General features: G+C 40.5%; 1 protein-coding gene across 4 annotated transcripts in view; it reads right to left on the reverse strand.

The window, feature by feature from the left end:
- SCAPER (S-phase cyclin A associated protein in the ER) overlaps nucleotides 1–27,929 on the reverse strand; it is a 149,466-nt gene that overhangs the window by 51,631 nt on the left and 69,906 nt on the right. For all 4 annotated transcript variants that reach the window (XM_081124700.1, XM_081124698.1, XM_081124699.1 and 1 more), the window contains exon 24: nucleotides 2,447–2,562. In XM_081124700.1, coding sequence (XP_080980826.1) covers nucleotides 2,447–2,562 — 116 coding nt within the window. The remainder of the gene's footprint in view (nucleotides 1–2,446; nucleotides 2,563–27,929) is intronic.

The following is a 27,929-nucleotide window of genomic DNA, read 5'->3' on the forward strand; positions in this document are numbered from 1 at the left end:
ATTATTACACTGCATAGCCTACTCTATAATGAAACATTTTAATAACACCGAAATTAACTTATAAATTAAACAATTTTCCCCATTATAAGGACACCTCAGATAAAGGAATAAGAAATTTTCAACTAGATTGAGTTATTTCAAGGTTTTTTGTTTAATTAGTGAATCTGGTACAATTAGAATAGGTAATTTAATTATTCTACAGAGACATATTCTGATTTTAGATGGGAAACCATATATATTTTAAGCACCAACCTAATTAGGCTTTCTACATTTCCTAAAATTAACCTCCCCCTGAGAAGATGTTATGTTTCAAAGATTACAATAATATATTTTAAAATGTAGGGGATCATAAAACTAAAACATTAATTTTAAACTCTAGTGTTAAAGTCTGTTTTGCCTAATTATAAGACAGTCATGGTTAGCATGTCTTTAGCTATGTTCTCAAGCAGGATCTGTTATGTAAGTTTAAATTCAGCATTAAACACGCTGGCTCTAGAGGAGACCCAGGTGGCTCGCAGTGCTAACCAGCAGATTAAAGTCGACACAACTAATTTCTTTACTTTAATCTTATTAGTGGTACAGCAGCTGTCAACTGTAACCCATCCTTGTGCAGCCTTTTGAGAAATAAACAAAATGCTGCAATAAGTCAAAGAGGGAAGAGCATTTATCAATCACTATGGCTAATTAGCTTGCAAAACAGTTTTTTACTTTTATTGTGTAGGGGAACGTTATTTACTTTTAGTAAACCTTGATCTAAAAATAGATTATCTAGAATAATATTGAAATAATCCTGCCTAGAAATGAGAAATTGTTCATTAACAATGGACTTGCCCGCACTGGCAAATACCATTTTATTAACATGTGCTAGGGGCTTTGACATAGCCGGACACACGAGGTGCATGTGGCTTCCACTCCACAATGTCCACACTGTCCCTGATGGGAAACCAGTTCGATGGCAACTTACTCCACCTCTGCTACCTGGTTTAGGTTCTGAAAAGGGTGTTTAAGGCAACATGGAAAAACTGTAGTTCTTTTTTAGACCTCACTGCTAAGTCTCCCCTAAACTTTCTGTTACGAGTGGTTTGGGTTCATCTTTCCATTCTGATACGGAGAACATGTCTTGTGGGTTAGAAAACCTGCACACGTAGCGGTGGAACTGCCCGATGTGGAATTTTCTGCTGCACAGAAACACCTCCTGACTTAAGGACACCTATATCTTCTTTCATTAATCTCTACTTTGCCAGTACAGCAAAAAACCCAAACTAACTTCAGTATCAAAGAGTTGGTACATAGAAATGTCATAAAACGCTACAGAAAGCAGACAACAAAATGAGCTAAGGTGGCATAAAGTTCCTGTCAAATAGACGGCACTGTCTTCAGCCAGGACAGATGACTATTTTAAAAGCGGTCGCCTAACCTCTATGACGCTTCATAGTTTACAAGAACTTTCACATCGTTCTGACTGACCCACAGCAGCAATGCCAGGAGGATATGACCACCCGTGTGACCACGGGAAGAGACACGGGCCACAGCACTAAGGCACAGGCCCAAATTCTCCCAGCTGGGAACTGGTGGAGGGAAACTGGAGTCCAGCTTTGTCAGACTCCAGAGCTCGTGCTATTTCTATTTTACCAAAATGCCTCTCAGGAAAAAAGATAACATACTACTGGAGTGGTGTTTTTTTCTCCCCTGTTGTATCCAATGGACAAATGAAGCACTTACTTTTGTTGGGCTAACTAAATATTTAAAAGTTTTCTTAGTGATATAAACTTTTATCAAAACTTCTCATCTAAACTCTGTAAAAATCCAGAAATTGTGCATGTTACAGCTCAGGAATAGCATACTTCTGAGACTATGCTGTCTGCTTCCACATCCCAGGGACAAAGGGTGACTTAGAGAACAGGAGGGTAGACCTTAGACCTCAGGCTGTGCAGGAACCTTACAGCAAAAGCACTTTGCAATTAAAGACCCAACTGTGATTGCATTCCCAGCTACTTGGCTGGGACTCTAGATGATGGCAGTCTTGCCTCAGACTGCTCTTCCTGTGTGGGAGGGACTTCAAATTTCCCACTCAGGCCTTTGTTAATATACTCCCTCACCTCTGTTTTGGATGCAGCACAGAAAGTTTGTGTTTTCTTACTACTATTCATTTCTGTTCCATTTCTGTAAGCAGTTAGGACTGCCCAGGAGTTTATCAATTCTTCTTGATTTAGGGTTAGAGAAGGTCATAGACCAAAGAGATTTCCTTTATAAGGCTTTTTAGGCTCAATGTGAGTTTTGTAAGGAAGGCAAGCACCTCTGTTTTCCTCCCTAATGGGGAGTGTAAGCTTCTGCTAGTCAAGCCTGAATACACATACAGTTTTCTTGTGGTCTGCCATATGGAAACCATAGGGCAGAAATGACTCATAAATGGAACATGGAAGACATATTAAAAAACTATACTCACTTAGGAGGAATTCGTGAAACCGCATTCACATTTGCGGCTGGGACCACTCCTTGAAGAATGTGTTCGAGGGCTGTTAATCCACCAGCAACGTGAAATGCAATCTGATCGGCCATGTTCTAGACAAAAATACAAATAGAAATAAGCTCAGTTTCCCAAGCACAAAATTGTAACCAAATGAAATATTTAGTTGTAGTGGGACACATTGTGCTGGTTTAATTATTCTACAAATATTTATTCAAGGCTTATTAGGAACTGTAGGTTGAAAGTGGTGAACACATAGGACATGATTGCTGTCCCCTACAAAGCTGAACATTTAGTGGACGAGACCAACAGTAATCCAATACCTATAAGCAAGATGATTTCGATGATGATAAGTACCCTGAAGAAAGCGGAAAGGTGCTCTATGAGCAGGAGAGGTTGGCGATCAGCTCCGGCAAAGTTGAAGGTACAGTCAGGTAAAAGAAGAGGGGAAGAAATGAAGTGCTCCAAGCAGAGGGAAAAACCATTTTATAAAGAAATTTTTAGCAATACTTTGAAAAACCAGATCATTTTGTAAAATTTATTGCCACCTAACAAGACAAATTGACTTCCACAAAGATTTCTTCTCCTAGAATTGTTACTCAGTAACATAAGTAATCTAATGTCTAACCATTTAGCTAGACCTTTGCTTTTTAACCACTTCAGCTATTTTATTTTAGGAAGGCTATTAAACCATTTTAGAACTCAACCTCTCATTATTTCTATACGGTTTCTGAATTGTTTACAGTTCTTGTGGGAAGAAACTTCTCCGAGTTCTTTGCATTCCTCTGGCATGTGGAAGGCAGGGTAATTCTGGGGTGCATGTATAAGTTTTTAAGGATGCACAGAGTCACTGCATCATATATGTGCAAAGCAGGACAGCTATCTGTTATGGGCTGAAAAGTGCCCCCTCTCAAACTCTTAAGTTGAAGTCCCAACTCCTAGTCCCTCAGACGTAAGTATATTTGAGGATAGAGTCTTTAAAGGGGTGATTAAGTTAAAAAGAGGCTGTGAGGGTGGGTCCTAATCCAATAGGACTGGTGTTCTTATAGTGAGAGGAAGACACACCAGGAAGGCATGTGCACAGAGAGAAGGCAGCCACTTACAAACCAAGCAGAGGCTCCAGGAAGAACCAAGCGGAGCAGAGAGGCCCCCCACTCCCTCATGCCTCTGCTCCTCCTCCTTCCCAGCGGGGACAAGCCTCTCTTTTCATCTTTGTATCCCTACTAAACCCAGAGCTCTGAGGTTGGGGTGGGGATGTGTGGGGGGGTGGGCGCCATGGCTTCCTCACCACAGCCCTGACACCCAGAGAGGGGACTGTACTCAGGAAGTGCTCAACCCGTGCTGGAGAAACAGCTGCGAGGAAGCAGGCTGACAGAGGCGCTTTCACACGATTCTAACTGTGGAGAAACAGACAGGAATTCCTCTGGTATGATCCCAGGACAAACCCCCATTCCTGTTACTGTGTGCACCTCGTACAAAAGTTTTTCACTGGAATTGAGTTTCATGCCCAAAGAATGAAGCTCAGTTTGTCAAGATTTAAGAACATGTCCACCATGAGCATCCTTAGTAATCATCAAGTTGAGCCGAGACATCAGCATTTAAGGCTTTACACTGGGATGCAGTACGAGTGAAGAATTTAGTTCCTTCCAGCTCAAAACAAAGGTGTCACACCTCCAGCCAAGCAGACGCTCCCACTGATGCAGTCTGTCCACAGGGAAACTCAGCAGCATTGCTATTCTGAGGACTTTCCCACGGCAGAGTGCGGGCCAGCACTGTACAGGGAGGGGAGCACTGAGTGAAAGCAGACCGTTTCGATGTATACATCTCCGCCTTCAAAACAAAACAAAACAAAACAAAACTCAAAGCTTTCATGCGGTTCCAACAACACGGATGTGACCTCTTGAAAAACTAAAGCCACAGGCTCTCCTAGACATTAAGCAGGAAAAAAATAAGCCAATTTCAGGAGATAAAGGCCATTCAAAGCCAAATTTTTACTAATGTACTATTGAAAACTGAAGTTTCAATTTAACATTTGCAGCTTTTCACAGAAATAAAGCAAATAGCGAAACCAACTGTGAAATAAAAACTCACAAATCTCCCCCTGCAGTCGAGAGGGTTCCAGTTTGGGGAACTCAGGGTTAGAGATGCAACAAGCCACCTCTGGGCTCTCCCCCCAGAGCAGGACCAGACTTTTCATGCCCCACCCTCAGGCTGCTCTCTCTCTGGGAGCACAGAACAGGGACTCAACAAAAGGATGAACAAATGAAAAGATTTCTCTCAAACAGCAATGATGCCCTGTGAGGTGCGGCTGATAAACACGAGAGAAGCCTGAGCACATGACAAGGGGAAACACTCTCACAGGACGCCATTCTCCTGTCTGCACAAGAAAGGGAAAGTCAAGTGCGCTCAATAATGAGCTTTCCAAATGTTAAAATTACACCACCTTCTTAAGCACATGGCATTAAATAGTCTATATGGAAAAAAAGGGATATCACTTCACACAACAGTCCAGATAGAAGGAGGGGGGGGGACGGCCTTGCATTTCCCCGTCCTGCCTAGTCCCACCACAGGCGTCTCATGCCAATCACCGGGGACTTTCCCTACACTGCTCTCTCTATATTCCTGGTCGTCTCAAGGCTACCATGAGTCTGGATGCTCCTCAAATACATCATCTTGTGCTTTTCCCTATCCTGTCAGTGTCCAGAAAAAAGCAAGTATACTAAAAATGCTTAACCATAATTATCCTCTCCATCCAAATGGCTGCCTCAACATGAAATGTTCAAATGCTACCTCTCAGTCCTGTGAGACCCAAATCACACAGGCTGCTCCTTTCACGAAACTGTTCCCGATCCCCTCACCCAAAGCCAAAGGTCTCTGTATGTAACTGCATTTGTCTTGAGGCCCCTGCCACTTCCTACGTTATCCAGACGTATCTGTGTTCATGCACCGGACTGGAAAGCCTTCACTCCCCTCTCTGCATTCTTGACAAGGGCGAGCTCACGCTGCAGGCCCCAAGCAAAGTTTGCTCACAGAATGAAACTAGCTCATCTAGAAGGATGAACTTTCCTTTCTCCTTTCCAAATACTCTGCATTCAGGCCTGTGAAACTGGAACTCCCTCAGAGGACTTCATCATTCTACTTGAGTGGGGAAAAAACACCTCTGAAGACGCAATGTGTGGCTTTAGGTACGCACCTGGAAGAACACCTTCCAGCTCTGCCTTCCTCTGCCCTCCACCCCCGGGAGACTGACAACTGCCTAATAGGATTAGCAGCTCCATTCCAATAACCCAGCTTAGCTAAAGGCCAACACAAAATGACAGCTTCAATCTGAATTACATGGCCTGGGAATCCATTCAATTATTAACTAGAGTAACTGTTATTACCTCTCCCAATCAAAAGAGAGGCAGCTGTTAATCTTTGGTGGCCTGCAAAGGCTGGTGGCCTTTGTACTTGACTTCTCTATAGACAGTAATTATGTTCTTTGTGATCAGGGAGGAAGGCCTTCCAAGCCTTTTAGACAGAGGTGGCAGATGGGGAAACTGTGTGCATGTTCATTAGCAGGAGAGGCAATATCTGTTCTGAGCATCTGGTGGCACCTTAAGACCTGTTTAGAGATAATACAAGTAGGTTTTAGCAAGTCCATAAATTTAGAACTAAGATGAGAAAATCCAGGAATGAATTTTTTTATGGTTGGTTTTTCCCATATGGAAAACCTTCCTAACACTTAAAGGACATCATCTCTACAAGTCGACTATGTTCACCTGTTATTAGCTTAAAAGCAGCAAGTATAACACACTGATGATCCTTACTCTGTTGCATGACTTTCCCCTTCTAGCCCTATCTTCATATTCCCATAATCTACACAAAAGTCTCGGCCCAGCTTTTAAGCTGTAGACACTCACACTTGAAAGGACTCAGGTTCTGGGGTCAAGAATGTCACAAGGAAATTATAAATTTGTGGGAACGTGGTGCCCAAGAGAGTAAACTCATAACCCAGTTTGCAGGCTTACGTAATAAGGTAAGTGGGGTTGAGGGATGCTGGAAAGGCTTTCTCAAGATGAAAGGACCGATCCTTTGTGATGCTAATCAGAACCTGGGTCCTTTGGAAGGCTCTCCCTGAGGGACCTGAATCCTGCTATTTGGACCTGTCTGCACTGAGAGGAGGGCAGGGTGGTGGAGAACACAAGGCCTAAGTGTTCCTGCTCCTTCCCTTTAAGCCCTTATGCGACAGATGACTAGTGTAGAGTCGATTCCTGCAATGCCACAGAACTCACAGTAAAGTCACTGTGATCTCCGTCATCCTCAGGCCCCACAAAGCTGCCCAGGGCAGGCCAGGCCCAGCACTTAGAGCGAGTGAGACAGAGAAAGGCGGTGTGTGAGACAAGTATACAGTGTGGGGTGCACCAGGAGCTGTGTGCAGCGGAGGCAGCAGATCCTGCGACAGTTCTTCAGGACACAATGGGTGTAACATGGGCGGTTTCTAGTCAATTAAAAGACAGCTCACATATGAGGTTCCTTCAACTCCTTTATCTCCCCCTTCCCCCACTTACTGGCTACCCACTGGGTTATAGCAGACTTGAGGGGGTCTCACACAGCAGTTCCCTTTTCCCCCTGTTTCTGCACCATAAGTGTCCTGCATGTTTTAAAGTTGGGAAGCAAAAGAAAAAGACAACAAGACTCAGGAGAACCAGTTTGGGGCAAGGAAGTGGTGTAAACAAAAAACAGTACCATGGACAGATTCCTTTCAGTCCAGTGGCTCCCAGGGCAGGACCTTCAGCTCAGAGGCTCTTGTCCACCACCAGGGTGGGAAAAGTCCCTCCAGCCCTGTTGCCTCACCATCAGAAAGCTCCTAGTTCTTGACTGATTTCTCTATTAGTTAATTGTAAACAACATCATATTGACTATTTAGTTGTGTGAGCTCTCTGACAGCTGGGATTATGTTTACACAGAGTAAGCAAAAATTAGGTAGTCAATAAGTAGTTGCTGAATCAAAGAATAAAAATAGTCTACTTTCTGGGGGTTCTAACATCAGAAATTCTTGTAAAAGAAGAGAAAACCCATAAAAGCACAACAAGAAAGGCTTAGAAATACCTGTATGCTTGGGAAAAGCAAGGCCCTGGTCTCAGGCTGCCTGAAGGGGACAAGCCCAGAGAGGAGAGGCCAGAGACGTGAAGGCCAAGTGCAGGGCCTTTGCTTTCACTCATCTTTGCTCATTTCCTGGCACCAGTTTTTTGCCCAATTCTCAAGGAAAGCAGTGACTCAGACCTTTTCTGTCCTTAAGGAGGGAGGGGGAGTACAATTTTAAGCAGTGAGAAGAGACTTGAGGGAACAGGAACCTAAACTGTACTGCTCCTCAGAGTGCCACCCTGGAGGGCTAAGTGGTATTCAAGGGCTGACCATGGGGTCACCCAGGCTGCTATCATATCCAAGCCCTGACAATCCCTGTGGTCACCATCCCTTCACACGGGTAAGAGAACCACCCAGAGAGGACTCAGTTACTTGCTTACGTTTTTCAGCTACTAAGTGGCAGAGCTGGGGATGGAGTCTAGGTTTATCTGATTCTGAGGACATCATACGTCTACACAGAGAATGTTGTGGCAAAATCTAGTGTGTGCTAAAGGAACATACTTGACTTTTGGTACACTTATCACTAAATATCCCAATTCTGTACAATCTTAGACTTGATACTATTTAAAACATTTAAAGAAAATTTTATTTTGAAATAATTTTAGGTTTATTGAAGAGTTCTTGTATGCCTTAATTCAGCTTTCTCTCATGTTAACACCTTATGTAACCAAGACGCATTTATCAAAACTAAAAAATTACACTAAAGCAATATTATTAACGAAACTACAGCCTTTATTTGGATTTCCCCTAGTTTTCCCACCAATGTCTTAATTCTGTTCCAGGATCAGATCTAGAATACCACGCTGCAATCAGCTCAAAACTATTTTGAAGACAAGGTAAAGTAACTTTTAGCATTAGAACAAGGATCCTGAGCTCTCTTATATTAGTGTTTTCTAGCAACTAAAAAAAAAAAAAAATCTTGAAATAATCCAGACTCAGAGAATGTAAAATGAGAGGTAACTAGATTCTGTGGGACTGAAACATGAGGAGGCTGTCAGGAAACAGGAAGGTGTGTGCACACAGCAGGGAGTGTGGGGCCAGGTGAGAAGAGACTCCAAGCGGCCCAGGAGGCATCCCTTGCAGCCCCAGTCCCACTGGCCTCCAATACTCGCTCAGCTAGGGCAGCCTTTCAGAATTCTTTCCTTCCTGAATGTCAGTGAAGTCTGGAGGCTTTGCTTCCAACTTCAGCACAGATACTGCTTCAGAGTCTTTAGAGTAAGCCTCCACTTGTGCCCGTGAAAAAATATTTATTGCAGGATTCTTTTCAAGCAGCAGTGAGGGTGAGAACCTTTTGATGGGCACTAAGAAAATCAAGTACAGTGGATTTTAGAAACGATCCTGCCAGAAAGCACTGGGTCTGCTTAACTTAGTCCAGAGGAAGAGGGAGGAGGGATACGGCAGGTGACAGGCTCTGCTTTCTCAGATGGACCACCTGGAGCCTTCACTCTGGCCGACACCCTCCTCTAGCATCAAAAGGCACACGGCGAAAACGGGGGACAGAAACAGTGCAAAATCTGTTACTTATGAGATTGTCTGATACAAAATGTGGCAGAAAGAAGGCATAATTGAGCAGCCCTTGAGGTCTAGGATTTCAAGATGACCATCCATTGAAATGTCACAAGCAGTGCCTTCTCATGTGGAGAACGGTGTAGAAGGCTCTTTAAGAATATCTGGTCTTGAACAGACTGACGGTTGCCAGAGGGGAGGCGGGCTGTGGGACTGGGTGAAAAAGGTGAAGGGATTAAGAAGTACAAATTGATAGTCATGAAATTGTCGTGGGGATGTACAGTACAGCATAGGGAACACAGTCAACAATATTGTAATAACTATGTATGGTGCCAGGTGGGTACTAGAAATATCGGGGGGGACCACTTTATAAAGTACATGATTTTCTAATTACTATGCTTACACTTGAAACTAATACAAAATAATACTGAATGTAAACTGTAAATTTAAAAAAAGTAAAAAAGAATAAATTATATAAATGATTTTTTTTTAGATAAAAATCTATCTTCCAGCGCCTCTGGTCCTTGATATGTAAGTACAGGGAACCTGGGATAGGTAATGAAAGCAAACACTGACCTAATGGTTAACTGTTAGTGTCGCAACACTTCTGCATAACACCGATGTTTCCCTCTGAGCAGACTGACTTGGTGATAAAATTCCCAGAACCTACTCTTTCCTGGTCTCACCAAACCTGCCAAGTTGGTCATTTCTGCAAAGTGAGTTATTTGGCCCAGACAAGCATGTGTCTTGAATGTTTAGGCATTTGCTTACCTTAAGGCACAGAACAGACCAGAAGACAAGCCAAAAAAAACCCATTCAATTTATTTGAGCAAGTGCTTATTGCCTGCCAACTACGTGCCTGATGTATGCTATGTGGTAGAAATCCAGAGGCGCCGATGACCGGGAACTGCCCTTAAGGACCTACATTCTACTGAGAAACACTTGAAAACAGATTAGTACAACAGTGTGAGAAGACTTGTGTGTGATGCAGGCATGGGGTGCACCGTGGGCTCACACAGTGGGTACCTAACTTGGTTGGGTGGAAAGATCGAGGGAATGACTGGCAATATTTCCCAGAGGAAGGGGCACCAGAGTTGAGCCTCAACAGACAAGACACCATCCAGGTAAAAGCATGTTTATGTAGTAAGGGTGGACTGTGGGTGTGGGGTGGGGGTGGGCAATGGAAGGATGGGGAAGAACCAGGTGCTAAAGGGGATAAGAGGGTGCAGGGTCCATTCAAGGGGCTCTAAGCCACTGAAGATGATTAGAGTGTGACATGTGACGAGGGAAATGCTGAGAGATGATGCCAAGGGGTAAAAAAAGCAGATTTTGCAGGGTCCCTTGTATGCAAAGACAGAGTCTAAATCTTACTCTCAACCAACAGAGAGCTGCCAAAAGGTTTCAAGCTGAGTGAGATACCCCAGATTTTCACTTCTGAAAGCACAGTCTGGAAGCTGTGGAGGGGGTTGGGACAAAAACAAAGACCTCAAATAGGAGGCAACTGTGGTCCAATTGAGAAATGGTTACGGACCCAGCATCATCAATGACAATTCCCAGAGAGGTAGAATGGCCGCAGAAAGTCCTATCTACAAGTTAGAGTCACAGGCTCGGCCACTGATTGGATGTGGGGGGCAAGGGGAGAAAGAAAAGACAGTTTGCTAATCACCTTTCATGAATGAGGCATAAAGCACATAAACTCACGAGACGCAGGATTGGAACCTTGTGCACGAAAAGAGCTCAGAACCCAGCTGTGTGAAGCAGCATAAAAAGAACCAGTGACCGTCAAGGTAGGTCCAGGTGCTGAACGAGGATGTGGAGTCACAGGCCCGGGGCTCATGCAAGACAGGAGAGGGCACGCCCTCATCCTCATGCCAACCTTTCACAACGCCACGTGAAAAACATCTTTTAAAACCATTTTAACTTTTAAATATATAACCTTGGCAAATAGAACAGTGGTTCAAATTGAGCATTTGTTATAGGACTGAAACTGGACAGATTTTACTGCATTTGTCATTAATTAGCCATCACTGTTCAATATTATTAATTCCATGGACAAGATAAAGGAATAAAATACGAAGGGGTGGGGGAGGAAGAAACAGAAGATCTACTGCTTTTTCTAGGAAAGGCCATTTTTCTTCCAGTGGATGTCATACACTGCCACGTATTCAGAACAAAAGCTTTCTTTTTTTGTCTTTAATCTGAACTTGGAAGGATTGCTGTGGCATCGCCATACAGATGCCACTGCTCTCTAAAGGTCGTGTATATCCTGGTTTGGTACCTTTCCTCTGAACAGCAGCAGGGACATCATCACAGACCACAGCACAGAGCCCAGGATGGCACGAACATGCAGCTGTGCAAAGAGGAGGCTGGAATTCATCACGGCTTTTGTGCGCTCCTGCGCTCCCGTTTCCCAGGCCCAGCAGCATCCCGACGCTCAGGGACAGGGCGAGTCTAAGGTCTGTAAGCTACCAGCTACCCGCACACATGGCTTCGTCTTCTCAGAATGTGCATTTTATTAAGTCACCTTTTCCTCTAATAGGCCAAGAAATACAGTTACCCCATTCAGACAGACCGTGAGTGGCACTCGGACAGTCAGTGGACTTGGTGTTACTTTTTTTTTTAAAGAATACAACTTGATAGAAAGAATGAGGGCGATTTCAAGGTAAACTGGCAGGTCAGAACTGTTGAGTCAAAATTTTCTATATAAGGTAAAACACTGCACACACGGGCTAAATATATTTACATGAAGATGTACACACACACAGACATATATACATCTTGCAAGTTGCAGTTTAAAAGCTATTTTATAATCCTAGTACCTAAAATAGTGCCTGGCACTAAGTAAGTGCTTTTGTTGGGTTAATAAATACATGCTTCTATCCTAATAAAAACACCTCCAAGCCCACATAGGAATACACCAGAAGACTGCAGGACCTAAATATATGAAATGCCAAAATGCATAAGCTGCAGAGAATCACGTTTTGTACTGATCGCTGTGCCCTGTAAACATCACATCAGAACGTACAGTTCAACGTTACAAGGTACACAGGCACAGGTGATACCTGTTCAGATGCATTCATTTTGAAAGGTGGATGCAGAGCCAGCACTGCCAGTGGTCAGTGTTGGTCCAGTGCTGGGTGAGGCCACATTCCCTTCCCTATTCCTTAGCTCTGGTGCTGTGGGTGAGACAGGGACAGAATGCCCTCCGGATACCATCACCCTCTTCTCTTTGCTCCTCCAGCCTGTCCATTAATTTTCTAACAAATCCTTGTTTTAAATTCCTTTTTTTAAAAATCACCTAGAGTAGTTAGTATTTTTCTGACTGGATGCTGTGCAAGCCATTAATTATCCAGTACTTTAGGACGTACTGCCTTACTGTCCACTAGTGCTTAACATTTTCATTCATTTATTTAGCAATCATTTATCAAGCAACCATCACGTTATGTTAGGTGCTGGGAACAGTTAAAACAGATATGTACACACCTTCACAGAGTTTACAGTCTAGCATTCCAGTGTGCTATAATTAATTTCCATTCCCAAATATGGAAGGATTACAAAATCAGTGAAAATAAAATCATGGCATACTACTCAGTTCTCACTGGTGAATGCTCTATCAGAAAGGAGCTCTAAAATTAAGTTTATTAAGTTAAGCAAACTATAAAAGTAATTTTTATAACATAATAAAGTGATAAGAGGAGTTACCTCTTCATAGTTATGGTTCAGTAACCTATTTGTATCTCTGGTGTTACCATCAGGCATTACAAGAACACAGAAATGATACAGATCTCAGAGAAGCTACATAGACTCATTACGGATTTACCTAAATCCTTATTTGAATCAGATAAGACATCCAAAAAATGTGTTTCTTTGTCACTTGATAGAAAGACAAACCCAAAAAGCCCTCTATCAAATGGACTTAGCAGCCTAACGTGCCCCAGACACGAGTCTACCTGCCAGTCTGTTTATCACGGGTCCTGACTGTAAGGCTGCTCATGTATTATTCATATGTACATTACACAGTTTACCACTTGTCTACAGAGATTTTAATTCAGAAAATGCTCTGTGCCAGCCAGAGTTTAGTGTACATTACACAGATAAAAAAATCATTTCATGTCTTTCTGACAAGAGACTTACATAATATTTCTATTCATCAAAATGGCCTATTAAATAACATAACTTGTCCTTCACATAGACTTTTCTAATCTGAAAAAACACAAATGCTTTGTGATTACCTTTATTTTTTTATAACTGTCAAAATCCATGAAAAAGAACAATTTAGGTGAGGAAGTATGAATTTAATACACATACTGCAAACTACGAGAGACACAGACACCCAAGTGCTACCTATTCCAACTTAAACCTGTAGAGAAATCTCTCTCAAATCACCACAATCACTGAGTCACTACTGAGTCACCAGCAGTGAGTCATTTCAAAGACTGCAGATTTTAATTCTGTCAATAAAGCAATGGTTGCTCTTCACACAATACACTAATTTTTAAGTTTTATACTTAGAAATAAAAAGAGTAAAATGAAAATTTCAAGTTACTAAATTTGGAGCTCATAATAAACATATAAAGTTGCTGGAAGATGTGAAAACCTGGACGGTACAGAGAAATAAATGGTTGAAACACACACACATACAACATGTGAACCTATGATTTTTATATTAAGACAAGGTAGGAAATAAGAATTTCCGTAAGTGTAAATGTTAACAAAATGCTAGGGAAGTGGGGGGTTAGGGAGTGATGACTAAGGGGGCAGAGTTTCTTTTCAGGGTGATGAAACTGTTTTAAAGTTGATTATAGTGATAGTTGCACAACTCTGTGAATATCCTAAAAAGACAGTGAATTATACACTTTAAATGGGTGGATTGTATATTATGTGAGCTGTATCTCAATAAAGCAGTTAAAAATGTTAAGAAAATAGTTTCGTTAAAAAGCACAACTTATTGAAATATTTTATAAAAATATTTTCTACTTTACAAAAGACTCAGAATCAGTCGACAGGACCGGAGTTATAAAGTCTGAAGTAACAGATCAGAAATATATACTTGCACAAAATGATGAAAACTTGGTATCAGACAAAAGTCTGATTGCAGGTTCTGATGTAGACTGACGTTTCTCTCTTACAGAAGCCAGCACATTTCCAAGATGTAGGCTACGGAAGTTCTGAGTTTCTGGTTTCCAGGACAGTCATTGATTACCCTTTATAGGACTGTGATACAGAGCCAACAAATTCACAATTTACGTGCTTCAGAAAATGTGAAATATAAACAACCCCTAAGGACCCAAATTCCAAAGATAATTGAACTACTCAGGGACTCGTTCATTCATCCCTTCAATAAACACTTGTGGGCATCCATCCAATGGCAGAACGGAGGTGGGTCTGTGTGAGGACAAAGGGCTCATAAGTAGGTGTAGAAGTATGGTCAGGGGCTCTGAGAGTACAGACAAGAAGAAATTGCTGTTTACTTATTTTTTAAAAGAAAATACATGATTTCTATATGAAAAACAACAATTACAGCATGTTAACCATGTATGCTGAAGAGGCTGATATACTTTCCACTGCAGTGTCTTAGTCAGTAAAAAAAAAAAAAGGGCATAAATCAGCTATCAAAAATCCCAATTGCTGCGTGTGCTCAGGGTGAATTCACTTAACCTCTCCCACCTTACTTGCCTCACATATGCTATCAATTCCTGACTCTCATAAGATTGAAGTGACTGTCAGGACTTAAATGAGACCCTGTTATGTTCAATAGAGTTTGAAATTCCGTCAAAACACCAGTACTATAAGCTTTACACAAATCTTACTTATCGTAATGGTCCAATTATTCAAATACAAGCTTTACCAGAAAATTTGTAAAAGTTCATAGCTTTGCAAGACAACATACAGTAACATACTGTGAATGCTTTGCTGTTATAGTAAAAAAAAAAAGCTCAGATCCTGAAACAGCCATTCACGCCTGTTCAAGCCAACTTTGTGTGCAGACTGTGCGAGCCCACCCTGTGAGGACGGAGCCATGGTGCAGATCTCGGGGACCAGTGTCCACAAACGAGATACAAGCCAGACAGAGGTGCGCTAAGGCACAAATTGGACCTTGTCCTCAGAGAGGTCATAGTGTCCTTACAGCTCAAAGAGAGAGAGAGAGTTACTCCTGGGGAGGTATTTTCATTTGGCTTACGAGTTTGTTTTTTTTGGATGAATCCATTAGAAACAAGATCAACATATATTTAAGTGAATATTTTAAAAATATATTCACTTATTATTTATAACTTACTGCATAGTTATTTTTCCCTCTGTACTTTTTTAAAGATACTCAGAAACTGGCAATGAGGACAGTTCCACATTCTACTTAGAAATATTCATTCTGTACTTTTTGGGATATTTAAAACAGCTGTTAACAGTTTCTGGAGTTTTTTATTCATGCAGAGAGTTACCAATACATGAGAGTGTATCTATGAAATGGAGAATTGCAACTTAGTTTTGAAAGATCTCAGGAATAAATATGAATGCTCGGAGATAAGATCTAAGAGAGCTTGACCATTCAAATAATCCATTATAGGCTCCTTAAATTATGAGAAACTGAACATAATTATTGGTTATATTAATATTGACTAAGCTAATACATGACTGTAAGGTTGAATTTATTTTTGGTAAAGTTGTATTTTCTATGTATACTTAAAAAATAGGCATTCCTTACCTAGGTACCATTTTAATTAACTGCTATTAGAATATTACCCTGTTAATGATTTTCAAGGCTAGATCAATTTATTTTACCTTTGCCTTAAGACATCATTGGCCTGATGTATGATTTATCTGACTTTGAATGCTTGGTATAGAATTCAACCAAGACATTTTTTTCCTCTACAGTAATTTCCATTCTCAGGAATAGTAAGCTAACGAAAAATCTTTCCTGAAGTCTTACCTTACCATTCCTATCATAAGGCCCTTGGCATATTTTAACTCCCAATTATATACCCTCTTCCTATTTTATCATGAACTAAAGGGTTACTTTTTCTTCCTTTTTCCTTTTTTGTATATAAAAAAGTAGTTTTTCAACACTGTCAATGGTAAATAAACCAAACTGATGCATTTTTATAATTTCCAGGCTCACCATTTCTACATACCCCATGCCTTCTCACTGACCGCATTTTCTTGAATCTTTTAACTGTTCATTTAGTGAGGGCCTGAAGTAGTCCTATTTCTTTGTCTTTGAATATCTGAAAATGTCTTCATTTTGCCTTCACTCTTGAAAATTATGTTTCACTGGGCACAAAATTCTTGGTCAACATCACACATTCTGAAGACCTGCTGTCCTCCTGGGTGCCTCTTCTTGCCGACGAGAAGCTTGCTGTCGGCATAACTGAACTCTGCAGATCATCCGTCCCTACTCTTAAGTATTTCTTCTCTTTGACCTCTGAGGTTTTGCTGTGATGCCAATTCATGCCTTTCTTCACTACGTGAAAATTCTCAGTTAGTGTCAAACACTAACTCCACTTTTCCCCGCATTCTCTCCTTCTGGAACTCCAAATAAATGCATGAAACCCTCAGTCTGCAGTCTACAATTCTTAACCATTCTTTTACCCTTTCAATTTTTCTGCAGTGTGCTTTTGGTATATTTCTTCATATTATCTCCAAAGCTATTAATTCTCTCTCCATCTTCTTGCAGCCTTATTTCCTAGATTTTAGTTCTTTTCATATCACATATTATTTCCTCTGCCTATTTCTCATGCTCCCCTGCTGATTTTAAATGGATATTTTCATCTATCTCCTTGAGCATACTAAATATATTTCTTTTAAAACATTTCAAATGGTTCTATAAAATTAATTTTGTTATAAATTCTTGTTACATTTTTTAAAATTGTTCCATAGCTGTCTTTCCTAGCATCTGATTTAGTAACACCTGTAATTTTGGCTTGTAGCACATCTGGAGTTAGAGGTGTTCTGTTTTACTCTGTCTTTCCCTCCATGCTTCCTTCTAAAAGCTTCATAGTTGCTTCCCTGGTTACTCCAGGTCACATAAATGGCACTTCAGAGGCTGGTGCTCCAGGACTAACTCTGGAGATATTTCAGATTCAGTTACTGCGCTGGCAGGTGACTTGGATATACTGAGGCTGCATGTTCCATTCCTGCCCAGGCCGGAAGCTTCCTATAAGCTGATGCACTAGAGTGTGGCCAGCAGTTCCTACAGAACTTGTTTCATGAGCGGACGTTAGGCTGTGAACCTGGCTTTGGGTGGGGCGCTCAGCCCCCCTGTAGTCCTAAGGAGCCCAATCCTCGTTACCAAAGGGGCTGTGAACAGGGAGTGGCATAGAATTGTGGCTTCTGTCCTTTCTACTACTTTGTGGGTCTCGTCATTCCATTTCTGGGCCACAGAAATCCCAATTTTGTTTTTAACTTGGCTATATCCTTAGTTTTCTTTTAAAAAAATATGTTTTTACTACTGTTATGTATTTGAAGCAGAATAGATGTGTCAGTGCATAAACTCACTACGCCAATATGACCCCAAGTCTCCTGAGCTGAAAACCCTGTCCTTCACCAGCTTACGTGACAGCTCCTCTGATTTTCACCATCACTCTCATAAGATTTATCTTTGCCTTTGAAGGCTTGTCTTCTTCCGCCAGAATCGGGGTCAGTAAACTTTTTCTTGAAAGACCAGATAGTAAAGATTTTAAGTTTTCAGGCTAAGAGGCAAAATCCAGGCTATGATGTACACTGTAGTCATCAATCAGCGTAAAGGCCATTCTCAGTTTGCAGGCCATTAAAAATATGGCAGTGGGCCAGCTTTGGTCCACGGGCTATAGTTTGTCAATCTCTGCAGTAAATATTGCTACTCCTCGGGCTTCTCGCCTCTGGTCTATCCTCTCCTTTCTCTATAGACTATTATCCATTTCTACTGCTTCCCTCACTGTACCTAAGCTGATGATCCCAAACCTGTACCCCAACCCGGGTATCTAAGTCCCATGTCTTCACAGCTAACTTTCTACTAAGAGTCTTGGGCACCATTTGGATGACCCACAAGCACATCAATGGAATTTTTTCTTCTTCTTGCTTATAAAAACCTGAGCCAAAAGTCACCATCATCCACTCCATTTTTAGCCTGTTTTCCTTATGGGGCTAGAAAAACACTCCCTTTAACAAGATGCCTTGCTCAGACTGAAACAAGACTGTTACAGTTATGGCTACGAGAGCATGTGAAGAAGTCCCCATGCTCTCAACAGTCACATCCGGATGCTGGCTCAGGCAAGCCAAGGCGGCCAGATGAACGAGCATCTGCTTTAGGCAGTGCATTGTGGTGATTTATGGCACGAACTCTTGCAGCAAGCTGTTTTCAACTCCCGTTCACCCTTGAGTGGCTGTAGAACTTTGGATAAGTGTCTCAGTTTACTCATTTGTAAAATGGGGCTTAGAAAAGTAACAGGGCTACTGTAAGGATTAAATGTATTTAATATATTTATAGTTAGGAACTTAGGATGGTGACTGTCACAAAGTAAGTGTTGACTATGATGATCAGTCTGCACCTATTTTCTCGTGTTCCCAGTTTCTCCTGGCTCTGAGCAGCCTTCAGCACACAGAGAGCTGGTGGCCTATCTGTCCCCTCTAGTAAAGTCACAGAACTTGGGGACTGCTATGTCCACGCTCTTCTACTCAGCAGACTCCTTGTCCCTTTGCATCAGGGCATGGCAGAGAAAATCCGGTCATCACAATTATTCCCAAGCAACAGCACTTATCTTCTCTGCCCGGAATAAACAGAACATAAGCGCTCTCCCGCCTGCCACCCCCCACCAGGCACCCGGAGTTCCCTTGTCCTCATTCCAACTATACTGGCCCATCAGCTTTGCTCTAACTTGTGTAAGAGGATGTACTCATAGGATGAATGGGATGAAAAAGATTCTTTGGAAACCACGAAGCAGTCTGCAAATACAAGCATTAGTCCTATTAATATTATAGGGTTGGAGAAATGCTGTGTCTGTTCTGAGATCCCACCAACTTCTGACTCTGCTTGCTGAGCGCTTCCTATTCTGTAGTCTACTTTTCTGTAATTGCGCTTGGTAGTGATCAGAGGAAAACAAAGCATTTAAATTGAATGATGTAAGCATTGTCTTCAAATCCCATAACACTTGTGCTCTTTAGTCAATGACAACATACAGCCTCATCAGCAGTGACTCTTCCAGCAGGAGGGGCTCCCAATGTGGCTCCAGACACACGGATTAGGTTTTAATCAGCCTCCCAAATAGTCCCACCCAGAAAACAGTTTTGCCACTCTCACTTATCTCCAAGAGTCCAAGATTGCAGAGGGGGAAGAACCCTCAAAACGACTGCCTCACAGGTAAGGAAATGCGGGCTGCAAGGTTGTGTCACTCCCAGCGCGTACACTCAGGGAAGGGCACCCCTGGGGGACAAGCTGAGGCTTCTCATTTCTGTGGCCCTGCTCTCCCTTGTCAGAGGGACGACTATGCTGCCAGTAAGATGACTATATGACCAGCCACGAAGCCCATTCAGGTGATTTTCCCAGCACTTATTTTCCTTTGTTTACCATATTTTTTCTCTTTTAACTGTGTAGGCAAATGGTGACTTCCCATTCATTAATTTATTGCTCACTCATTCTATTGTCTCCAATACGTTTCTCAGGGGCCGATCCCATTCACCGTACTCCCTAAAGCACCAAGGAGTGAACTGACCCTAGCTTTTAGAAAGGGAATGCATCTTGAAGAAAACAGTAGACACAGATAAATAGAGAAAATGGGGCCTATGACAGAAGCAAGATCACAGGTAATGCAGAAAAAAGGAGACAGAATAAAGGGGACACTGTTCTCACCAGTACATGGGGATGCCCTCAGAGGGGCGGGAGGCCACAAACACTGTGGCTCCAGAGCAGAAAGGTCACGTCCTAAATTAAACTCAACATTTAGGTAGCACCTACCTAGGTATCCACATATCTTAAGCAATATTAAATTCATTTCTACACTTCCCCCTTATCCCTCCTGCTAAATAAAAGACTGCATGAAACCCTGGAATTGAGAAACAGGCTTTAATCAGCTGTAGGAGTTGACACCATCACCATGTAAGCAAAGGGCCGCTCCAGCTTTCTAAGAACTCCTCCTCTGTCTACCTGTCAGCACACTCTTCTGACCTAACTTAGAGATGCTAGGAAAGAATATTAACCAGAAAACACAATCTACACATGAGTTTCCACATCTCACTTTTGGAAGCGTAATATTATCACTTCCAATGCTGGAATGGAGTCTTCTCAACCTTCAGCCATCATCAGTAAAACACATTTTTTGAAAAGAGTAATTGAGAGCAATACGTGGCAACTAGTATAAAAATCCTGTGCTATGCATCTTCTCACACTGCAAGTGGTCACTATAGTGAGCAGGCCTGACACTTTGCAGATTAAAATATAAACGCTGAGCTCGACTCAGTTATGTGGAGGCCAACCATTTCTGACAGTCTCTACAATGTGATAAATACCGTCTGTCTACAGTTCCCCTGTATTTGAAAGTTACGACAAACATTTTGCTGAAATGTAAACAACTGACATCATGACTGGTGAGGCAGTGGGCTGCAAATTTATCTAAAATCAAGAAAACAAAGATCTTGTTTGACACTAGATAAACCATTAGTGGTCACCAAGGGAGCAGCTTTGGGAGGTCATATGTGTTGTTTGTCATCAGTCTTCAAAACATGCACCAAAGGTACTGTTGCAACTTATCTGAGGCAAAAATAAGTAATATGAGAGAGAAAAGAATTAGAAACCTATAGAAAAAGGGTAACATTTTCTCTATACTCTAAAGGACAGTTTTTAATTGGAGCAGAACTTTAAAATGTTAACCTTAACTTCTGGTTTTTCAATTATTTCAAGTGGCAGAGTGTGGAATAAAATTTGTAACTTTAATCTTCTGTAAATTTTAATAAATCCCATTCTTTCATGTCCTCAATTCCACTGGACATGATTGTTATGGCCTCTTTGCACAGCTTTCCTGAAAAGCTGTGCAGGTCCAGTGCATAATCGTTTACTCAAGTCCAGTCCAGGTCTTTGGAAGACTTGAAGTTATCTTTTAATTATGACGGCACTGCAGACGAAATTCTATTACTTTATAATTATAAATTATACAATTAAATGAAATTATTTTATATTTCTAAATTATTAGGTTACAATACTGCTGGCTGAATTTTTACGACAGTCTGTACATATTTACAGTTCCTACATTTGTATTTCTGGGCCTCATATACTGAGAACTTAATGATGACATATAACAGGAAGGACAGATACATATTTTTTATTTCTACATATGTAGTAGTGATTACAAAAGGAAGGGAGGTCACTTTGAGACATGGTAACAAATATATTAAATCAGAGTCCAAAATCCAGGACTTGGCTTCTTACAGTCCACAATAAACATCAATGAAATTATTTTATACATTTTATATAAGGCAATGCATACTACACTATATGAGAAATTAAAGTCTTAATTTTTTTCTACTGAATTTATCATGACCTATCTTCTTTAGTCACTCTGCCAATGTTCTGAATATATAAAATGCATTGGCAAAGACCTTTTTTAAAGGTTGGAGAAAGAAGATATTTCTACTATACAAATGAAAATAAAAGAAGCTGTATATTTTACCTTGGACATTGTCAGGCAAAGTAAAAACTGACCTAGGTTTATTCATATTGTACTGTTATATTTTAAGTCAAAATCACTAGATTCATTTTGTAAAACATGCGATTATAAAATCAAAGACAAAAGCATGAATTTGTATACCTAGCTTAGTTCTTCCCACTGGTTAACGTGGTTTGTTTCTCATAGAACATGAGTTATCTGTTAAGCTCTCTACGGTTTCTTTTAAACTACCAGGCCTGTCCCCGAACACACCCAACACCAGGGAAAGAGAAAGCTCGGCAATACTCATGAGTGACAGCTCTGTGCTTGCTTCCTGACCCCAGGGGCACCTGCTCTGTCCCCCAGGTAGAGAGAACCTTGGAGCTTGAGCTTCCATTTCTGCCTGCATTTGCCATCAGTCAGGATGCTCAGCTCCATTTCTACACCTACACCTCAAACAGACTAGAATAGCCTCATGTAAATACTTTATAGTCTTAGTTGGTTCATCCTGGGACTGAATTATTCCAGCGTTTTCCACTCTGTCCTAGCCCCAAAGTCTAGACCCACACATCATGGAAGGCTTTGGCTTGAATGTCCAGTTTATAGGTCAAAATTTCTAGCTGCCATCTTATGAAAAGAAGTCCACACCCTTCACAAATCATCTACTGACATAGCTTAGTGATTTTTATAATGCAGTCTATGAAGTTGTACACTGTGGCCTATTTCTTATTCTCAAAGAAACTGGAACAGCGTCTCTTACAGCTTTTTATAAGAATCATATATACAAATCCATTAGCTTCCTCTTTATACTTTTCCTCGTCAACTGAACCACCTCATCCCTTCATTAATTTTGTGGCTTCTTCAGTGGGTCGTTACTGGGTATCTAGTAATATGTCAGGCTCTGGGCTAGCTGCTGGGACACAGACACACAAGGATCCTCAAAGATTCCACAATCTTTCATTCTGCCACAGACTCCCAATCAGAAAAATGGGGATCTACCAAGAGCACACTAAGCTCTGTGTTTTCCCTACTACAGTCTTCCACCCTCCAGCCTCCCTTTTCTTGACTTGGCTGGGATTCTTCGTGTGGAGGGGACCTCAGCTCTTGCCTTCGCCACTCAGCTGAGCAGCACTTCACCTTAAACTAGGGGCCTCAAAAGACAAGGAAAGAAAGCGTCTCAGAAAAGGCTGCATGCAACATGCATTTTGTAATTCTTACTTCTAAAATGTGTCCTACAGAAATCCTCATACCAGTGCTCAGTGAGATCTGCAGATTTTTATTCCACAGAGTTTGGCATTCACTAATATTTTCCAGTCTAGGAAAAATTTAAGAGCATAGGGTAAAATAAAGAACAGCTTTTCCTGTTTTGGAAGTGCAATGCCAAAAATATCATCTTGTAGATGGAGTATGTGAAAATTCAAGATAACCCATAATTAAGAGCATTATCAAACAAAAACATCTTCAGAAACTATGGCTTAGAAAGTTGGTGTGTGTGTATCTGTCTCCCTTGTTTATGTCTGGATATTACCTATAGGAAAAGTTACAATTCAATGTAGAGAGAAATACAGGTGTTAACTTGTGCTATGAAAACATGCCAGAGCAGACACATTCAGTAGGGTCACAGGAATGATTTTAACCTTTGTTATTATAGATGGATTGGTTTATCGTGCCCATGCCAGGACCATGGTATCTTCTAAGACTGCAGGAAATTCCCATCTTAATCTATATAGTTAACGCCTTTACAGACCTGAAGCATACGCCCATTTCATTCACATACTTCACAAACAAGAGAATGAGAGAGTTGGCTAAATAACTGTGAAGGTCACTTAACTTTTCATATTCTGTGGTTCCCTTCTAATAATCTGTAAAAACAAGAAAGTATCTTGCAGGCTCAATATATACCTAATGAATAAATTTTATAATCCATTCTGAAAGTGTAAGTCATGAAAGAAAAATACACTACGTATACAACAGAGACTACTTCTGTATTTGGCCAGAATGTTTTAACTTATTGTGTGAATCTATGACATTGAAATGCTGAATACCTCATTCATGCAGTAAACCTACTATGTCAAATAAAAACCCCTTAAAACCATTTTTTAATCAGCTTTGCCACTTACGGCGTGGTGTGACCTTGGCCAAGTTAGTTAATCTCTCTGAGTCTTGGTGCCTTTATTTTTGAAATGGGGATAACGTTAGGTAATGTTACAGGGTTACTACAATGAGTTACTGAGACACCATCAGAAAGTCTTACAAGAGTAGATGCTCAATAAGTTCTACGGCTTTGATGTTGTTGTTCACTGACAAACATCTTCCAGCTTTAAAATGCATTATGGATCAATAATGCACAATGCTGGCAAGGATGAGTGGAAATGCCTACAAACCGCAGACAGGCATATGAATTAGTACAGGGCGAAACCCTGTCCTCGGCACCTGCCTCTACGTAGCCAAGACGATGGCCTGAGGGACACCCTCCGTTTCCTCTATAAAACATGCGCACCAGTGACTACATCCCAGTCAACATGCTTCTTCCCACCTCTGAGCGTTGCCACGAATAGGTTCTATCTTTCCCAAACAAGTATATATCAACTGACTCTTTACTATATTATGTAACTTAAATGAATGTTGAGTAGACTAAAGATGTACTAGGAAAAAGGTTTCTATGCAAATGAAGTTGAATGCTTCAGAAAGATTCAATAATGGCAACTGCTTTACAAAACTGCCTACGAATTAGGTGTGAGACAAGTGAAAAAACTTAGGGAGGGGACGGGAAACTAAAACATCTAGGGGACCGATTCTCAGTTGTTATGTCTGAGAAGAGGGACTAGGAAGGAAAAATGAAGGGGCTTTCACTTATTCAATTATGTATTTCTGTATTGCTTAATTTTGCTTTTTAACAATAAACATGTATTACAGTAATAAAGATTATTTTTCTTGAAAAAAAACAACCTTTGTAAACCTAAAGTTCCCCAAACAGAGGATTAGCCAAATAAATTATGGTACTGTCATATGATAGAATATCGTGTGGTCCTTAAATCATGTTTACAATAAATATTGAGAAAATGTTTGTGTTACATTTTCTATAACACACATTACTCTAATAGATCTAAAACGTTTATTTAAAAAATATTCATATATATTTATCTATCTACCTATCTATCTATATATACACATACACATACATATATATATATTTTTTAATTTAAAACACTGGTATTTGCAATTCTGAAAGTCTTAAGGGAAAGAAGACGCTAATCAACTTTATATTTTCTAAAATACACAATTCTACATCCACTCCAGGCCATCAGCGGAAGAAAATCAATGCAACCAGCTCATACACACTGAAGACTTGCTTGTATGCGTCTGCGCCTTCTCCCCTGCCCCTCACAAGACGGTATATTTTTGCTCTCTTTGGGGAAATTCAATTAGCAATATGAGTCTCCTCCTCTGTCAGTGATGGACACCACTGAGATTTTCCTCACCACCTAAAGACATGTAAGATGGGCTTACTGATTCTCTGACTTGCTAGTTAACAGGAGAATTACTGCCCACTCCTATAAATGACTCTATATGCTTCTTGTCATAAACACAGTGGCAGCTCCTGAAATCAATCTCTCATGACCTTATTGATTAGGACACTTAGAAATAATGAGACTTCACTGGTGGCAGAGTAATGCTTGCAAAAAGAAAAAAATACTCTAGTGAGGGCTTGCCTATTAACACTGCCAAATCTATCTTCCAATTGCCCTTTTCCTGTTACAGATATTCACCTAGAAACATACATGATAAAAACTTAATTTTGTGGTTCATGTGCTTTTTCTTAATATTTGCTGGTAATATATTTTAGGTTAACAAAGTAGATTTAAAAACAATTTTTGGGTAACCAAAGTACAAAGTCAGTTCACCAGCTGAGACTGAAAATTAAAATATAAATTGGAAAGCTAAAGAGGGACCTTTATAGAACATAAAGTGTGGTAATTAACAAATAAATATTAAAAATAGTCAAGTTTATGATTATTTTAATATTTCTATTAAATATGTTTATAAAATATAAAAACAATTTTTGATCACTGCCTTTATACCCTGTAAGGTAAGTATGTAATTTGTAATGGAAATACCTGGGTTTTTCTGTGAGTGATTATAGGTTAAAATTATTTAGGAAAAATCTGAACATTCTAGAAGACAGAAGCTTTAAAAACAGTTTCGTTCATCTGAATATTTTCTGCTTACATAATCTGCACATATGTGTTTGAAGGAAAACATTAAATACTTTTAGAGGTGGCCAGTACCCTAGAGATTTTCTAATTCATCTACTTCTAGTATTATAAAGAAATAGTAGCTAGGGAAGTGACTTGCCTAGGAATACATCTGAACAGAGCCAGGATTAGAATCCAGAACTCATCTGGTATGTTTTACAATTTTCTACACAGTGAGGGGGTAGGTAGAGCTTATCTAGTTAAAGAAAAAGAAAGAAGTTCACAGTTTTAAAAGTCTCTATATAAGTTTTAGGGTATCTAGGACAGCATAAGGACACACAGCCATGTTTTATTTAAGATGTGGGCTCATAGACCCACACTGTATGGTACCCTACATGGTGCAGGTATTCAATGAAAACAGGCATACTGCTAAAAAATGTTGCTATGAATCACATATTCCTGGTAGAATGAATGCCTCTTGGTTTGTAATACCCAAACTTCACAGACCATACTGATCTCAAAATAGAAAGATTTTTAGTTGATATGCATACAGAAAAATTTATATATGCTCCAAACCTGGTACATTTTAACTACAATGATATGCAAGTTGAATTACACTCCAAATAGAACTCATGCAAACAAAATATTCATATCAATTGTTAAGATGTTTAAACATTTTACATCCTAACATGAGTGTCCATTATTTATAAATGCATTTTACTGTGTGTTTCAGTACAGTTTAGGAAACTGGTTTAAGATTGACAGGCAATGCATTTTTCCCCTCATTTAAAATAACGGAAAATAGCTCTCAGTGAGCCTTCTCACACATAATGGATTCGTTTCAGGAATGGGCTGCTGATGCTCAGAGGGAGACTTTCAGTGCGGGGCCCAGCACTACAGTTTGCACTGTGGACAGGAGAAGCTGGATGCATCTACTGCCACCCTTACTGGAATGAATTCTTTGTTTGCCTTTCTTCCCTCCCTCCCTCGACTCTGACCCAAAATCTGTCATGGACCGTACACCTTTGCCAAGCTGCAAGGGAGGCTGAAAAAAATAGTTCTCTGGTTTCTACTTTGGGAACGCTTGTACTCAAAACAGCATGGTACTGCACAAAAACAGACAAATAGACCAATGGAACAGAATCGAGAGACCAGAAATAAATCCACACCTACATGGTCAACTGATACTTCACAAGAGGGCCAAGAATACTCCAGGGAGAAAAGATACGTTCTTTAATAAATGGTGCTGGGACAACTGGGTATTCACATGCAAAAGAATGAATCTGGACCCCTATCTTACACCACTCACAAACATTAACTCAAAACAGATTACAGACTCAACTGCAAGACTTGAATTCAACCATGAAACTCCTAAGAGAAAACAGGAATAAAGCTCCTTTCATGGACCTTGGTAATAAATTTTTGGGCGACACCTAAAGCACAAGTAACAAAATCAAATCTAAACTAGTGGGACCACATCAAACTAAAAAGCTTCTGTGCAGCAAAAGAACCAGCAAAGTAAAAAGACAACCTATGGAATGGGAAAAATATTTGCAAATCATATATCTGATAAGGGGCTAATATCCAAAATATATAAAGACCTCATAAAACTCAAGAGCAAAACAACAACAAAACTCCCAAATAAACCAATTAAAAAATGGGCAAAGATCCTAAATAGATACTTTTCCAAAGAAGATATATGAAAGGTCAACAGGTATGTGAAAAGAGGCTCAATGTTACTAGGCATGAGAGAAATGCAAATTAAAACTACAATGAGGTATGACTTCACGCCTGTTAGAAGAGCCATCATGAAAAATACAAGCGCTAAGACATGCTGGGGTGGACGTGGGTAGAAGGGAGCCCCTGTGCACTGTTGGTGGGATTATAAATTGGTGTAGTCACTATGAAACAGTGTAGAGGATCCTCAGAAAGTTAAAAACAGAACTACCATGTGATCAGCAATTCCACTTCTGGGTATTTATCCAAAGGAAACTGAAACACTAATTCAGAAAGAGAGATGCACCT

Source organism: Miniopterus schreibersii (genome assembly GCF_964146895.1).
Source record: "Miniopterus schreibersii genome assembly, chromosome: 22".
Taxonomy (NCBI): domain Eukaryota; kingdom Metazoa; phylum Chordata; class Mammalia; order Chiroptera; family Miniopteridae; genus Miniopterus; species Miniopterus schreibersii.